Raw genomic sequence first — 14,795 nt, 5'->3', positions numbered from 1 at the left:
AAAAAAAAAAAAAAAAAAAAAAAAAAACTCGAATTTGTATGAGGAAAACTATACCAACATCATCTGGTAATTTGCCCTTTTTTCTTTGCAGCGAATCTACTCATCGAGATTCATAGCCACAGCATCACTTGGTTGGACGGCCCCCTCTTTGATCATCTTGACGCCTCTATCTTTGATGGTCTTGTCAAGAAATTTCTTGACCTGCTTGCACCCATCTAGACCAACAACCAGCATGCCCTCCAGTCTACTGACTTGAAGACGACTCTCGCACACGAGAGCCACCACGCGGTCGCTGTCGCCGAGCGAAGCCACCGTCAGAAACGGGAGTTCCTGTTCCTCCTGGCTGTTCAAGTCGAGCAACGGATCCGCGGATTCATCGCCAGCAGCATATGAAGACGTCGATCCGGCGGTGCAGGCAGCAATGTAATCCGTCATGGGGATACCGGCATCGATGACGGCAAGCGTCGCGGCGTTGATGAGCGCGGCAAGCAGAGATCCATCCTGCGAAAGGACATGAAGCGATACGTTGATGGACGAATGCTGGAAGAGGTGGGTATGGACGGTGGAGGAGAGCGCCTTGGCAATGGTGATTTCCATTTCTTGAATGCGTCTAGCTCCAGGAGGTTAGCCGGCGGTTTAAGAAACCTTCTGGCATGCTCCTTGTCGAAACTTACTTGTCGTTGCGGCCTCTTTTCTTGCGATCGACGCTCGAAAACCCAGCGACCACGAGATTCACATGGATCGAGGCGGCATCCCTTCCGGATGCTTGCTGCCCGCCTCTTCGCTGCGCCTGCTGCTGCTCCGACGGCCCCGTAACTACACACATGACTTTGGTATGGCCCATCTCCATGTAGGACGATCCGTCGGCAGCATCTTGGATTCGGATTTGGGCGTGGAGGCGGCGGAGTTCGTTCCAGCGGCGGCCATCGACGCGCAGGAGGGCTAGCGAGTACGTCGATGTGTCAAGCGGCATGTTTTGAAGTAGCTGCGTTGCAATGGAGATTGCGCCAGCACTTGTCAGTAGACGCTGCTGGTTTGCATGTGCGAAATGTCCCGGCTGAGTGAGCTGCACGAGTTCCTTTTTTTGTTTTTTTGGGTGTGTGTAGCAGGATCTGACGATGGGTGGGGCTGCAATTTCAAATCAAGCTAAATAGTCCGTACAGACTCTGGAGTTTGATCATTGATGTCTGGCACTTCGTATAATCAATCGATTCAATACTCGATCAAAGATACGGGCATACAGTCATGGAAACCTATGCAGATGGTCATCAGTGACTTTGTAAAAACTACTGCAGCGCGTGCTGGGTTCACCAAATATCCCCACGTGCCCTGCCCCCTGTCACCTCCCAGCGTTCCCCTTTTTTTTCCTCGCTTCTTTTCTCCTCCTCCCTTGACATAACGTCGCAGCACAGCAACTAGCTGCTCACAGGCTTCATCCCACGCCCCTTGCTTACTTTACCATGGTCAAGACGTTCCTAAACCTGGGCTTCCCAGCCAGCAGCCCATCCACCGCCTTCTGCACATGTTCCAGCGGAAACCTCTCCACCATGCACCTGATACCGTGCGTCTCCGCAAACCGAATCGCCTCCTCGCTATCGAGCGCATGCCCGCTCGGCCAGCCGTGAACACTCTTTCCCCCCAACACCATGCCCACGGTATCAAACTCGACTTTGCCCACCGGCGCCAAGCACAGCAGCTTGCCTCCGGGCGCGAGTCCCGCCACCAACCCACTCACGACTTTCGGATTCGGAGCCGTCTGGACGATGATGCTTGCACCGCCTAGTTTCCTTAGCTCGTCTGGCCCGTCGCTCGTCTTCGAATTGATGTAGTGCTTTACCCCGAGCTGCTTCGCGAACTCGGCTTTATCGTCTCCCGAAGATAAAACAGCCACCTCGTACCCCATATGGTTCGCGTACTGAACAGCCAGATGGCCTAGGCCTCCGAGGCCCTGCACAGCCACGAGCGCGCCCTGTTCGACGTGCATCTTGCGAATGCCATTAAACACCGTCACGCCCGCGCATAGAAGAGGCGCAGCTTCAGCGGCGTCCAGGTTCTTGGGAACGCGTACGACGGCTTCCTCCTCGAGGAGAGCGTATTCTGCGAAACCGCCGTCGCGCGTGAAGCCGTTGACTTGGGCATTGTCGCACATCTGGAACTGGGAACGTTGGCACTGTCGGCAGCGCCCGTCGTGGCCTCCATGCCAGGGGCCGCCTACTCGCTGCCCGATTTGGATGGTTTTTACAGCTTCGCCCAGCTCAACTACGTCGCCGATGAGTTCGTGGCCCGGGGTGCGAGGAAAGACGTCGCCGTAGTGACCGGCTGCTATGTCGACGTCGGAGAAACAGACGCCGCAGGCAAGTACTTTGACCAGAACCTGGTTGGGAGACGGATGCTTGAGCTCGACCTCTTGGACGTCGAATGGACCGTTGGCTTCTTTGATGACGACTGCTTTGAAGACCTTTGGGAGAGCCATGTTCGCTCTTGTGTCTGCAATGAGAAGCGTTGGTGTAGCCGTTTATTGCAAGTTGGACAAATTTAAGATAGATATTTCAGTCGGGGAACAAACAGCTAGATGCAGCGTTGCGGACCTTTTAATCTGATTTGTTGCAAAGTCTAAAGTTCCCAAGCTTGGGAAGGTTTTAATGCAGCTAGCACATCCCTTGGCAGAATCAGGAACAGCGCCATGTGATAGTTAGATAATAGCTCCAACGCCAGGTCTGTCGGCGAGTACACCAACACGCAGTAGCCATTTTGATCGCAGTAGGAGCTAAACCCAAAAACGGAGGAGTTGTCTTTCGATAAGTTTCATACATATAGGTACATGCAACAGTTCGCTTGTTTGCACCACATCACTTTTGATCATCCCGAGTCCTGCCACGCGACATCAGGTTTAGCTCGCGCGCTGGCCTTGGAAGAGACTCTGAGCTGTGCATCATCCTAATCCTAAGCCAAATACCGATGCTATAGTTGAACATTTATCCAGCAATTTGAAGTTGCTATTACTGTAACTGAGGTTTATCAATATCCAATACTCCACCCGTAGGTTCGCCGGAATCCTTCTGGGTCGCGGGTGGGGTGGCCCTGTACATGGCGATGGGTGGCTGACAAGCAGTTAGACGGCCACTAGCTGCTATCGGGATTCTGTCTGCGACGAAGTGGCTTTATGTCGCCGGAATCACCGGGCAAACATGCCCTGTTGATATCGAACGTAGGACTGAGGTGTGTTAGCTGCTTCTTGGCGATCTGTGGTAAATGTGCCACTGAATGGTTGATCGCGAATAATACCCATTACTTCCCGAAAATTCGTAAAAAGAGGCGACAATCCAACTCCAGGTCATGACGTCTGTCACAACAGCAATCGCGACTTTCTCATCGGGGCTTTATCAAAGTAGGCCACCACTCTACCCTTACCGTCCAAGTCGGCTCCCTTATCCGAAATCGGCGTGTATATTTTCGTGTGCGTAACCTCCTGCCTGCTCACCCGTGCCTCGTCCCTGGGAATCCATAGCGTCGGCTTCGGCGCCCACATTTCCGGTGCCAAGTAGCAGCGCTTCCTGAATTCAGGAGGGTACTCGACGGGCGGAAACTGGTCGCTGGGGATGGTGTTGCGCAGCGCGACGAAGTCTTCGTACTCTTCTGGGTGCAGCCAGCGTGCCAAGAAACCGGGGGGTTCGCCACTCGCGTTCTTGTCGAGCTTCCAAAGCCCAAGTTTGTCCAGGAACTCGATTATGCCGGATTTGCTAATCTCCTTGTTGATTTTGGATCGGGACCTGTTCTTGAGCCAGTCCTTAAGGGTGGCCCCAATGCTGGCGGCGCCTTCGACGGCTCGAGTCCCTGTGATTTCGTGCTCATCACCCGAATGGCCCTCTTCCTCCTCGTCTTCGTCCTCGTCGTCTGACTGGGCGAATGACTCTTCGTCGCCAAAAACTTGCTCGGTATCGTAGTAGTCGTTTGCGGCACCCACTGCGTCGCCGGCTTGTTCGAGCCGCGCGGAGGCCAGCTCTTTTTCTCGAAGTGCCTTGGCTCTTTCCTCTTCCTGGATTTCGCCTTCCAAGGGTAGTGTCTGAGGCAGATTGAGCAAAAGAGGTGCAATGGCGTCGCTGAGCGAAAAGTGCACCAGGCCGGTGAAAACAAAGAAGATTACCATGAGTGCAAGAGGTGCAAAAGCGAGCTTTAGCGCAAAGAGGCCTATCAGGCAAACCTCCGCGAGGTATAAGCCAATGGTAAGATGAATGAGAGCCCGCGGATAAAATAGTCCCTTTGTATCCATATCCGAGTCAATGACGTAGAGGAGGTTGTATTTCCAGACAATTTGCGTGCAAAAAATGCCGCCCGCCGCGAAGAGGAGAACAAGAGGTGCAATGAAAGCATAACTGAGCGCTGTAGAGATGTTAACAAAGTACCGCCAAGGGAAACGCTTCTGCATAAAACGCTTCCAGATTCACCCGGACACGACAAGGTGGCTTCTCCCTGTCACTCACCAATAACTCCCATATTCGTAAAAACTGGATAGATGCCCCCCCAATGCACCGGCTCTAAAGAGGCCCACCGTTTATACCTTGTCCGTGGTATAGCACTCAATCTCGCAATAATGTAGTGACGAACTAACCCAAACGGCTGAATTAATCGGACACCGCCACTCATCAAACACTGAATCAGAATATAGGAAAGGTAAAAGTTGGACGCTTTAGGGAGGTTTGTGGCCAAAAGATCTTTCGCCCCGAGCGGGTTAGACAAGATCTTTCCCAAGGCAGATGACGCAGCCGATGTGATGGTCGTAACGAGGAAGACCTGCACAACTTGAAACGCGAAATATATGTTTTGCACAAAAAGTTCGACGCTAGTCGTAGTCGGGATGCCGGACATTCTGCCACAGACTTTGGAAAGTTGTCCCAGTTAGCGAGGCAATCCCTACATGTCGAAACGTTAATCAAACCACTTACATCGCAGCAGCCACGGCACAATGGCCATCAACATGGTCAAAGCAACTGGAGGTAGGAAGCTCTGTATGAAATTGAGAATAACAGTCGGCAGTTTGTGGAGGAAGCTGAGAAATGCAAATCTTTCAATCAGACTGTCAATGTTGCTGATTGTTCCGATAAAAGCCGAGGGGATCGCCCAGAAGATGACTGCCATTGTTACGATTGCCAGGACAGTGAATCGTCGGATGATGAGTTCCCACCATGTCATCCGCAGACATGACCAAATGACCTCATCTGGTCTCACGCCCAAAAGACGATTTGACATTTGAAGCGGTCGGTGGTGAGAGAGCACTTGGTGAGCTGCCTGGGCTGCTTCTTGAGTGTAAAATTCAACAAATACGGTTGGCAACGTGGCGCCCTCGTCACGTCGGATTTGCTTCCTCATCTTGTGGATCTGAACATTGAGTTGGCGCAGTCGAAGCCGTGTCCATCGGATGGTGTCCTGTCGACGGAAGAAGTTCCCCATTGGGCGGTGGTAGGGTCTTTTTTCGACGGGAATCCACTGGGCTGCAACAGATCCTCTGACGTCGGGGAGGTTCTCTGAAAGCCCGTAAGGGTGGGTATATTCTTCTTCTTCGTCATCTACATTGGAACCGCGAGTCTGTGGGTTGAGTTTTTCGTCCTTGTCCCGGCCAGCATCCTTGCAAATTTTGTCGCCCAATGTCCCCAAGTATAAAACCGAGTCCGAAACTTCCGGGCTTCTTTTAGTACAAATTTCAGTCACCGTCTTGACGCTTGCAAACTTTGCCAAATCCTGCTTTGGTCTGGTCGACTCCATGACAGAAGATGCTGGGCTGGATTTGTTGACCGATTCCGGTGGTTGAGCCACTCGCTTCTGCCTGGCCTGATTCGCCGTCTTGATAAGCGTAATTTCGGCCTTTTCCAATCTTTCTGCCGTCTGCTCACGCTCCTTGACCAGTTTAGCGAGTGCTTTGGAGGTTCGCGGGATGAATACTCGTTTAACAGCGTCGCCGTACAGCTTACGAAGTCGGCGCTCATCTTGATACTCCCTGGGAACACACGTGAGCATGATGGTGCGCGAAGATATTCGGTCTGCATAATATGGCGAGGAAAGGTATGCTTGGCGAAGATTGACATAATAGATGCACTCTCTAACAATCGTGTAGAGAGCAAACCCTGTTGAACGCATTTATTAGCTTTTCTTATGTCGGACACATCACAAGAAAACGGGGTCGCGAGCAAATGGCGACGAGAAAAGAATGAGGAATACCAAAAAAGGCCCATGCCACAAAGACGTGGGCGAGTAACTTTTGGGGATCTTTCACGTTTCCGATTGTTAGCATGTCGAGACCTGCAAGTCCCATCCCTCCTGTCGCATGGACAGGAAGCAGCACGGGGAACGTTATAATGCATCCTCCGAGGCAGATGTTGCGAACGACCTTCAAAAACCGGAGGAAGAAAAAGCCGTCGAGGGATCCATGATTCAGCACCCAGGTATCTGGTGTCTTGAAAAATGGTGCTATCCAGTCAATCCACCCCCCTGGCAAAGAAGGGCTCGGTGGACTAGGGCAGTACTTAGTTTGCGCAAGTTTGTTGCCGAGCGACAGATCGGTGAAGAAGTCGCTCGGAGCTGCAAGTGATGGGAAGCTCACTCTGGTGTCCGTAGCTCTGCAATCGTTCTCGGTGCGTAGACTCTCTTGCAGCAGCGGCGCAGGACGATAAATACGAGCAAGCAAACGCCGACAAAGACAGACACGGGTATAAAGGTGGTACCCAATTTATCTGCCGAGGATCCCTTATTGCTGACGGAGGTACTGACCGTTCCGCCAGTAGAGCCATTGCGAGCTGACCCCTGCCTTGGATCTTGATCTCCACCCTGCGGAAGGATTGACGTTAGCAGCGTCCCAAGGTTCATATCCCCAATGCCTGTCTGTCAAACGAGTCGTGCTGTTGGGAGTCGGGAGGCCCTCGATGCGAAAAGGCGGGACCCTCCAGAAATCACCATCCCCGAACCTGAAAGTGATGGCTTCGGGATGTAGAAACAGCATCGCCATGCACGTACCATGTCAAGATCCAGGCCTCGAGCGTCAAGAAAGTTCCATAGTTGCAAAAGGGTGCCGTCTGTCAAGTGGGTTCTGGAGTCACTGGCCATTGTGAGGCACCAGAATCATGTTTACCTTGCTATGTACCATAGAAATAGAGGGGACAAAGACTGGTCAAAGTTTCCGTAGGCGAAAGGCTGTGCAGGGCAGAAAACCTTGACCCAAGGGGTTCAGCAGTGCGCATAGAGGTGGAAAAGGGACGCCAGACACGGTACATTTTCCGTGAGGACAGCAGCGAATGCTCTTGATTTCGAAGCCAGGCCGGAAGTGGGATGGGAAAGATTGTGCCCCGGGCGGCAAGGCCTCAGCTGATATGCATGAATTTGACCCCAGCCTGGACATGGATTGGTGATGAGTCGTCAACGCCGCGCCAATAGAGGAGACGCTCGCCCTGGAAACGCTAGGGGCTGTCTAAGCACCATTCAGACCCCTGCAACCCCATCGACGGGTTTGACGAGCAGGGGTATGGAGTGATGACTTACCTTCGCAGAATGAGCATCTGAAGGCCCAGAAGGCTGGTCGAATCTCACCAGTTGCACTAGTGCATGCTTGCAATGGTGGTTAACAGAGCTAACGAAATTTGTGGCAGTGGTTGTGCGTACTATCGAATAGCTGCCAACTATGCATTGCCGCAGAACCGTTCCGAGCAACACATGTACTTTGCAGGGTGATTATTTTCTTGTTCTCGTCAAGCCGAGACGTACAGTTTGAATGCACGAAAGGTTCCCCTGTTTTCCTCTTTTCAAACTTGACATTGACCGTGGATACGGGCTGCCCACAACGAGCAGGTAGTCTGGAGTGTCGTACTCAGTGCAACCGACGCCTATGATGAGACATAACTATTTTTTTGGCCGCTTAAGTGTCCCTTCTGCTCTTGCAGCTGCGATGTCACGGCAAGATGGCCACGGACAACATCCGGTATGTCATGGGGAGATCATGGGCGATCTGGTCCAAGGAGGTGCACCCTCCTCGGCTTACCTCAGTTTGCTTTCAAGCAGCAAGGATGGTCAACGAGATGGCCATGCCGCCCGAATGTAACGTCCCCCCTGAAGCTAGTTGTCGATTGCGACAGATCGCCATTGCTACAACTGAAGACAACACCTCTGAATTTCCCTGGCATATCTTGAGTCCAGTATAATTTTCGTTCCTGCAAATGTATGTTGGTCAAGACTCGAATAAGTCTTGTCGTGCTGCATCTGGGATACCTCCCGCGCCGTGACCCTGTAAGATTCTGGGGTTCGGAGGCTCTGGCGGAAATCAAGTGATGAAAATGATTGCCCGAGTCACATCTGGCTGGCTCCCAACCTTTTCTCCTGTCCCCGATGTTGCTTGGAGGGGTAACGGAACATGCAAGCTTGGAGAAGAAGAATCCTGCTGGTCGGTTACGCGTCCGAAGATGGCTTGGTGCAACAGAGGACAGGTGCGACGCTGATACTGTGTGATGAGCTTGGGAGGCAATGGCATGACAAAAAAAAAAAAAAAAAAGAGGGGAGGGGGGAGGGGGGAGGGGGGAGATGGGCGATGGGAAAGAAAAAGGAGAAAGCAAAGGATGGAAAGGCCAAGAAAGGAAGCTAAAAAATCATCAATAACGACTTCCAAACGAGATAAGAAGAATGGAACGGCATGGCATGAACTCGCCCCCTCGCCTTCACACCGCTCACCTCAAGTAGGGTCAGACTGAGAGGCCAAATGCTTAGAACAGCAGCCGACTTTCCATCAGATTCTGGCGTGTGATGAAATTTGTCCCGTTCAAAGCTGTTATGCTCAGCCTGTTTCCTTACCTACATCTTATGTGTTGCAGCAACAGTGCGTCGCTGAAGATACAGCTCATCTTGCCTTGCATGCAATTTGTCAGGGAAAGCGGAGAGCGTAGCTCTTTCCCCCTCCGCTTTCACTGTGCCTTTGAAACCGAAGGATTCGGCGGCACCCTACCTGTTAAATGCAAGCTCCCATCAAAAAACCCAACCTATCGAAGTTCTTTATTCGCCGCCCTCCCAGGACATTGAATTGACACTATGCTTGTGTGGCACCACCAGTCTGTCGAGGACTTGAACCAGAAAAAGCCTCAGTTGAGCCGCTGATTCGTGGCACCACGGCAACCGATACGTTGGCAGCAGCACAGAGGACCAGCGGACACCAAGTTGACCGGTGAAGCCGCTCTCAAATTCCTGGATGGGTGCTCAGTCAATGCGCCAATCTTTACTCACACACCAATGGGGCATCGAATACTTAAAAATTATATTACTGCATGCTGAGAAAAATATCTGCCTGACTGGAAGTATTAGAAAACGACCGACGGATACCTAGTATTATATAGGGCGCGCGCGGGGTATCAAGGCACCAGGTGATTATAGGTAATATGTTGATGTTTATGCCTACCTCTACCTACCTCTACCTACCTCCTACCAGGTAGGTAGTGTGCCGCTGTAACGTGTGCGCGATTTCCCTTGATATGCGCGTACTTGAAAATTAGAGCAGCGAAAATAAAGGAAGTGCAAAGGTACACATTTTATTTGGGGTTTAGCCGGCGGCTCCGTGTTCGAGTTTTGTGGTCTTCGTGTTTATCTGAACAGCCGAAACTTAAAAAAATCCAGATCTTCCATCCCGCACCTGTCACGTGACATCGCAAAAAAAGAAAAGCTTTGTGAAGCTCTAGTGATGCAACAATCTCCGTCGCGATTCTGCCGCCATATTCTGCAGGATGAACAGGTCACAAGAGTCGCCATGTCGAATCCTTGTTATGGCCTCGGGCTTCGGCTCCAACTTTCAGGCTCTCATAGATGCTATATCGACGGGTCGACTTCGAAATAGCCGCATCGTCCGCCTCATCGCCAACCGGAAAAACGCTCACGCAATGGCTCGAGCGGATGCAGCTGGTAGGAACGCTTTACCATCCGCGCGCCCCCAAGCACGATATTTATTCCGAAACAGGCATTCCCTGCGACTATTTGAATATGATCAGCCACGGGTTTTTGCAGAAGGGAGAAACAGACCAACACAAAGTAGCTCAAGGCCGTCAAAAATACGATGCTGCATTAGCTGAGAGGGTTCTTTCACCAGACAGGGAAAGGCCCGACCTAATTGTCCTCGCTGGGTGGATGCACGTCTTTTCAACTGCTTTCCTAGAACCCATCGAACGGGCCGGGGTGCGGATAATCAACCTCCATCCGGCCCTACCTGGTAAGTTTTGGAGATGATGACGCAGCTGGCTACTTACAATTTGCATAGGCGAGTTCGATGGAGCCATGGCGATTGAGCGGGCTTTTGAAGAGTTCAAGGCTGGGCGACTAACACGCACGGGTATTATGGCCCACTACGTGATTGATGAGGTGGATAGGGGTGCGCCCATCTTGGTGAAAGAGGTCGAGTGGAAGGGAGAGGAGCTGGACGAGTTCAAGGAGAGGATGCATGGTCATGAGCATGAGCTTATTGTCCAGGCGACGGCGGAAGTGTCGCAGGAGATAGTTGAGGGTAGGTAATGTAAGCTCGGAAGCGGCACAGCTCGGCTTCCCTTTCATCAATACTTTCCTTCTTCTTCTGTCCCGACCAATTCATACTTTGTAGGTTCAATGCAACTGTCGCTACCTCGCACTACGTGCCCAATCACGCGACCGCATACCTAGGAGGTAGGTAGGTATTCTCTGGTCGTATACTCTGTAACAGCAGGGTCCCGTTGTTTTGCACCGAGACATTCTTTTCTGTGTCCAATCCACAGAGCACAGCGCCTGACCAATTGATCTTTCTGATGATTTCTCTCCAATCTCCTCGTACAAGACATTGCCGTTCCATCAAGGCATGAATCGAGTTCATGGTCCGGAATGTCGCCAACAGACCTTCGCATAGGATATATGATTAAAACGACAATATAAGCCACACGAGGCACAGCATGGCCCAACCTACCTGATTATCCGTGCTTGTTTAGGAAAACCCGGACACCCATTTCGCCGTTTACTGTACCTCTACTGAATGAACTTATATAGAAACGTGGCGCCCAACCGTCACATACCTAGTGACACAGCACGGCATGTCGAGCTTTGCGCACTCGATGCACCGTATCCTTGGCTATTTAAAACAACCTGGAGCGTAGTAGCTATTTCTGGGTGGGCTTGTGGCTTGCTCTGCCAGCAAACGTGCCCTAGTGCCACTGTATTATATTTAAATAGGTGCTAGTATGGATATATTCGACGACGCAGTCTACGGCAACAGGGCCGAATATCAGGTATATATATACGGGAACTTGTCGCACTTTGACTGGCCAAGCACACCCCTAAACCCTAGTTGCCGTACAAGACCCTGTTTCGAAATGCAACTTGCGATCGCGCTCATCGCTTCCTTGGCTCCTCTTACGCTGGCCAAAGAGGATCACTGGCAAAAAAGTTGGCAATGGTTCAAGAGATGGCAGGACTTTGATGCCCACATACGCGCCTTGACGCCGGAACTTGAGTCGGTTGTCGGGGTAAGAAAGATGAGCCGCCAACTTTTCAAGCAGGGAAGTCGTGTCTTTGACAATAGGGGTACAGGTTGCACGAGCAGATACCAAGAAATGTTACTACGAAGAATTAGAGTACGTAAACGAGAATGGCAGACGGTACGAAAACATACTCAGGAAGGCGATGCCTTGCCGATCACCACAGGAGGAGGGCAAAGACGTAAGTACCTAACTTGTGGCGACGCTTTTCTTTGGAGCGCGGACCTACTTGCTGGTTCGGAATGATTGAGGTACTGTTTGTTGCTGACTGATTGAAAGCCTGCTACGACAGGCATAGTCGATGAAGGGCTATGTGTTGTTACTCATTGGATAACCAAGGCGGCGTGTCAGCTGGGCCCGATAGGGTCAAAGTCGTACAACTATCCAGATATCACTGCCAACCGTGGCCTCACGGGCACCTGGAGGCGTTGACGGCAAAGACAGACTACATTTCCACGAGGTTTTCATTCGTTTTTTCTTGTCACTTTCTCTTGTGTATGGAATGCCGAGGCCTAGAGAAGAGCGGGGTAAGGGGAAGAAAAAAAACAATAGTGGAAGACTCTCAAATTAAAGGTGCGAGAAAAGATGACGGGTAGATTTTGTGGGTTTTCGCCAGGCCAGACCAACTCTGCGACACTTTTTTGAGGTTGTTCTTCTGTCACGGAATTTATCATTTTGATTGCGTGGTTCTCGTTGTCGACTGCTGGCTGCGTGTACTCCGTAGGTACGGTCAATAGCCGGTGGGTGGTTGGGGTTGGGGGGCGCGGGTGGGCAACAGTGGCGGGTGCCCCGCTTTTCTGGCTTGCTGATTGACCCCTCTCCAACCCTCCAGCTCGTCCTGAGTACATACAGCCGGCCAGCCCCTCCAACCCCGCTGACCCCTCCGAAGATCATGTCGCACCGACAAGTCGGCAATCTGCCATGGTCAAGCCAGTCAGTCCATGTCTTCTTCCCGTCCTTGCTGCTTATGCTGATGCTCAAGTAGCATGCAGTTTGCGGCTTCCGTAGCAGCAGCATGAGCATGATACCAGCCCGGATACGTACCTACCTACCTACCTAGGTAGGTAGGTACCTAGCCACTCGCAACCCACTAGGTACCTAACCTAATGTACCTACCCAAGTGTTGGCAAATGCTGCGCATGGAAAATGGAAAGCAAGCGCTTATGCCGACCCCACCAATCCTGAAACTCCCTGTCTCTTTGCTGCTATGTACATATGTCCGTCACCAGCCGTCAATGCATGCCGCTCCTCCCTACGGTGACGCCATTGGTGGGTCACTGGCTATCCGGGTGCTGCAAAAGCGTCCCGCCATCCTCCTGGTTGGCTCAAGCTGGGGACAAGCTTCATCTTGGTCGACCGTAGGGAGCTCGAGTTTAGCCAAATCTTCTGTCCTTACCTTAGGTTAGGTACCTACCTACTAAGGAGAGGTGCGTAAGGTAGGCCGTTGGCTTGGGTGGTTGCTGTAGCGCCCAACAACTTTGACATCTGCCGCAGTCCGCCGGTTTTCGTTCATAAAGTCAATAGCCCATCCTCTCCCCTCTTTTCCCGCATACCTTTCCTCCGCATTCTCCCTGTATCTATCGGCTAGACTCTCGTCCTGATTCGCCTAGTCCAAACCTCTCCATCACTACAGCTATTCAAAATGCCCGTCTCTGTCCCCAAAGCCGACCGTCTCACCGACCTCTTCAGCCTCAAGGGCAAGGTCGTCGTCGTCACCGGTGCCTCGGGCCCCCGCGGTATGGGCATCGAAGCCGCGCGTGGCTGCGCCGAAATGGGTGCCGACGTTGCCATTACTTACTCCTCACGAAAGGAGGGCGCCGAAAAGAATGTCGAGGAGCTGACCAAGGACTATGGCGTCAAGGTCAAGGCCTACAAGCTGAATGTCGTTGACTACAATGAAGTGGAGAAGTGCATCAACGCCATTGTCGCCGACTTTGGCCGGATTGACGGCTTTATTGCCAAGTAAGTCTCGTCGCTGTATTTCAGGCTCTGCTCCCCCGAGTCCCCCGAAACCATGTACTTGATTTATTAACCTCGAACTCTCTCTCTCTCTTTCTCTCTTTCTCTTTTTTTTTTTTTTTCTTTTTTTCCAGCGCTGGCGCCACGGCAGATGCGGGTGTCATTGAAGCCCCCGCCGCCGCCTGGGACAAAGTCATCCAGATCGACCTCAACGGCACCGCATACTGCGCCAAGGCAGTCGGCGCTCACTTCAAGAAGCAGGGCAGCGGCTCGTTTGTCATCACCGCCTCCATGTCGGGCCACATTGCCAACTACCCTCAAGAGCAGACGTCATACAACGTCGCAAAGGCTGGCTGCATCCACATGGCACGGTCGCTGGCCAACGAGTGGCGAGACTTTGCCCGTGTCAACTCCATTTCTCCTGGGTACATCGACACTGGCCTCTCCGACTTTATCGACCCCCAGACCCAGGAGTTGTGGCGTTCCATGATTCCTCTCGGCCGCAATGGATTGGCCAAGGAGCTCAAGGGCGCCTATGTGTACCTCATTTCCGATGCCAGTACTTACACTACCGGGGCGGATATTATCATTGATGGTGGATACACTGTCCGCTAAGCAAACGGCTTGCACATGGGCAAAGGGGTAGGGTCAAGATTGGAAAAATCCAGGTTGCAATGACTTCATGGTGAAAATGGGTTCCTGTATCCTGTGCTGTGAATGCTGATGAAACGTTCTTTTGTATTTTGGGCATGCCTCATGCAGCCTCGGTGGATCCGCTGTCAGGCATGCGAGTAGGAAGACTGTAACTCGGGTCAAGCCCCGAAAAGGCGGTGCTTCCCGTTTCTCTCTCTCTCTCTCTCTGAACATTAGCAGTATGGCAGGCGATACGGAGAAAGCTTTCCTGGAGCCCAGAATGCTCTAAAATTGAAGCATTACGCGTCTGGTATATACAATGAATGAATCACAACCTGGGTTCGGAAATACGCAGCTACAGTCTTTTCAAACTCAGCCGCCTGAATCAATCTTTTGATTAATGGGCATTGCTCAGGCTGGCTGGTACCGGGATATGGTGGAGTTGCTTCAAGTTTCGTTTGATTAAATGGCGAATAAATCGACATGATACGGGGTGAAGGAGAAAAAGCGTTCGGACAAAAGTACACAAACAGTGAGCAGGCGACAGGAGGCGATCCCCAACCTTGCAGTACCGACCCGCGCAGTATCGGCAACTTGCACATGCAGTCTAGCCGTATAGAGATCGAAGCACTATAAGCCCATGATACATTTAATTTCATCACCTTCAATATGAGTCAATATAGAGCCAGT

At 51.8% G+C, this 14,795-nt stretch overlaps 6 protein-coding genes across 6 annotated transcripts; 3 read left to right on the top strand and 3 right to left on the bottom strand.

Annotated features, from left to right (window-relative positions):
- Positions 1-96: 96 nt before the first annotated feature.
- UV8b_01756 (uncharacterized protein) lies at positions 97-973 on the bottom strand (the record flags this gene model as incomplete). Its single annotated transcript, XM_043139254.1, has 2 exons — positions 97-610; positions 675-973. The coding sequence occupies 2 exons, from the start codon at positions 971-973 to the stop codon at positions 97-99; spliced, it is 813 nt and encodes a 270-aa protein (XP_042995188.1).
- A 477-nt stretch (positions 974-1,450) lies between these two features.
- Positions 1,451-2,473, bottom strand: UV8b_01755 (uncharacterized protein; the record flags this gene model as incomplete). Its single annotated transcript, XM_043139253.1, has 1 exon — positions 1,451-2,473. One exon carries the CDS (start codon positions 2,471-2,473, stop codon positions 1,451-1,453), a length of 1,023 nt encoding a protein of 340 aa, XP_042995187.1.
- An 873-nt stretch (positions 2,474-3,346) lies between these two features.
- On the bottom strand, positions 3,347-7,095 carry UV8b_01754 (uncharacterized protein; the record flags this gene model as incomplete). Its single annotated transcript, XM_043139252.1, has 6 exons — positions 3,347-4,380; positions 4,482-4,877; positions 4,944-6,119; positions 6,214-6,506; positions 6,596-6,819; positions 7,006-7,095. 6 exons carry the CDS (start codon positions 7,093-7,095, stop codon positions 3,347-3,349), a joined length of 3,213 nt encoding a protein of 1,070 aa, XP_042995186.1.
- Positions 7,096-9,746: 2,651 nt separating this feature from the next.
- On the top strand, positions 9,747-10,524 carry UV8b_01753 (uncharacterized protein; the record flags this gene model as incomplete). The annotated part of the gene is made up of 3 exons (XM_043139251.1): positions 9,747-9,921; positions 9,977-10,225; positions 10,274-10,524. 3 exons carry the CDS (start codon positions 9,747-9,749, stop codon positions 10,522-10,524), a joined length of 675 nt encoding a protein of 224 aa, XP_042995185.1.
- Positions 10,525-11,348: 824 nt separating this feature from the next.
- Positions 11,349-11,945, top strand: UV8b_01752 (uncharacterized protein; the record flags this gene model as incomplete). The annotated part of the gene is made up of 3 exons (XM_043139250.1): positions 11,349-11,501; positions 11,566-11,694; positions 11,793-11,945. 3 exons carry the CDS (start codon positions 11,349-11,351, stop codon positions 11,943-11,945), a joined length of 435 nt encoding a protein of 144 aa, XP_042995184.1.
- Positions 11,946-13,155: 1,210 nt separating this feature from the next.
- On the top strand, positions 13,156-14,087 carry UV8b_01751 (uncharacterized protein; the record flags this gene model as incomplete). The annotated part of the gene is made up of 2 exons (XM_043139249.1): positions 13,156-13,475; positions 13,607-14,087. The coding sequence occupies 2 exons, from the start codon at positions 13,156-13,158 to the stop codon at positions 14,085-14,087; spliced, it is 801 nt and encodes a 266-aa protein (XP_042995183.1).
- Between the last annotated feature and the right edge of the window lie 708 nt (positions 14,088-14,795).

Source organism: Ustilaginoidea virens, chromosome 1 (genome assembly GCF_000687475.1).
Source record: "Ustilaginoidea virens chromosome 1, complete sequence".
NCBI classification, from domain to species: Eukaryota; Fungi; Ascomycota; class Sordariomycetes; order Hypocreales; family Clavicipitaceae; genus Ustilaginoidea; species Ustilaginoidea virens.
Note: the sequence above shows the minus strand (reverse complement) of the source record. Positions and strands in the feature narration are given on the sequence as shown.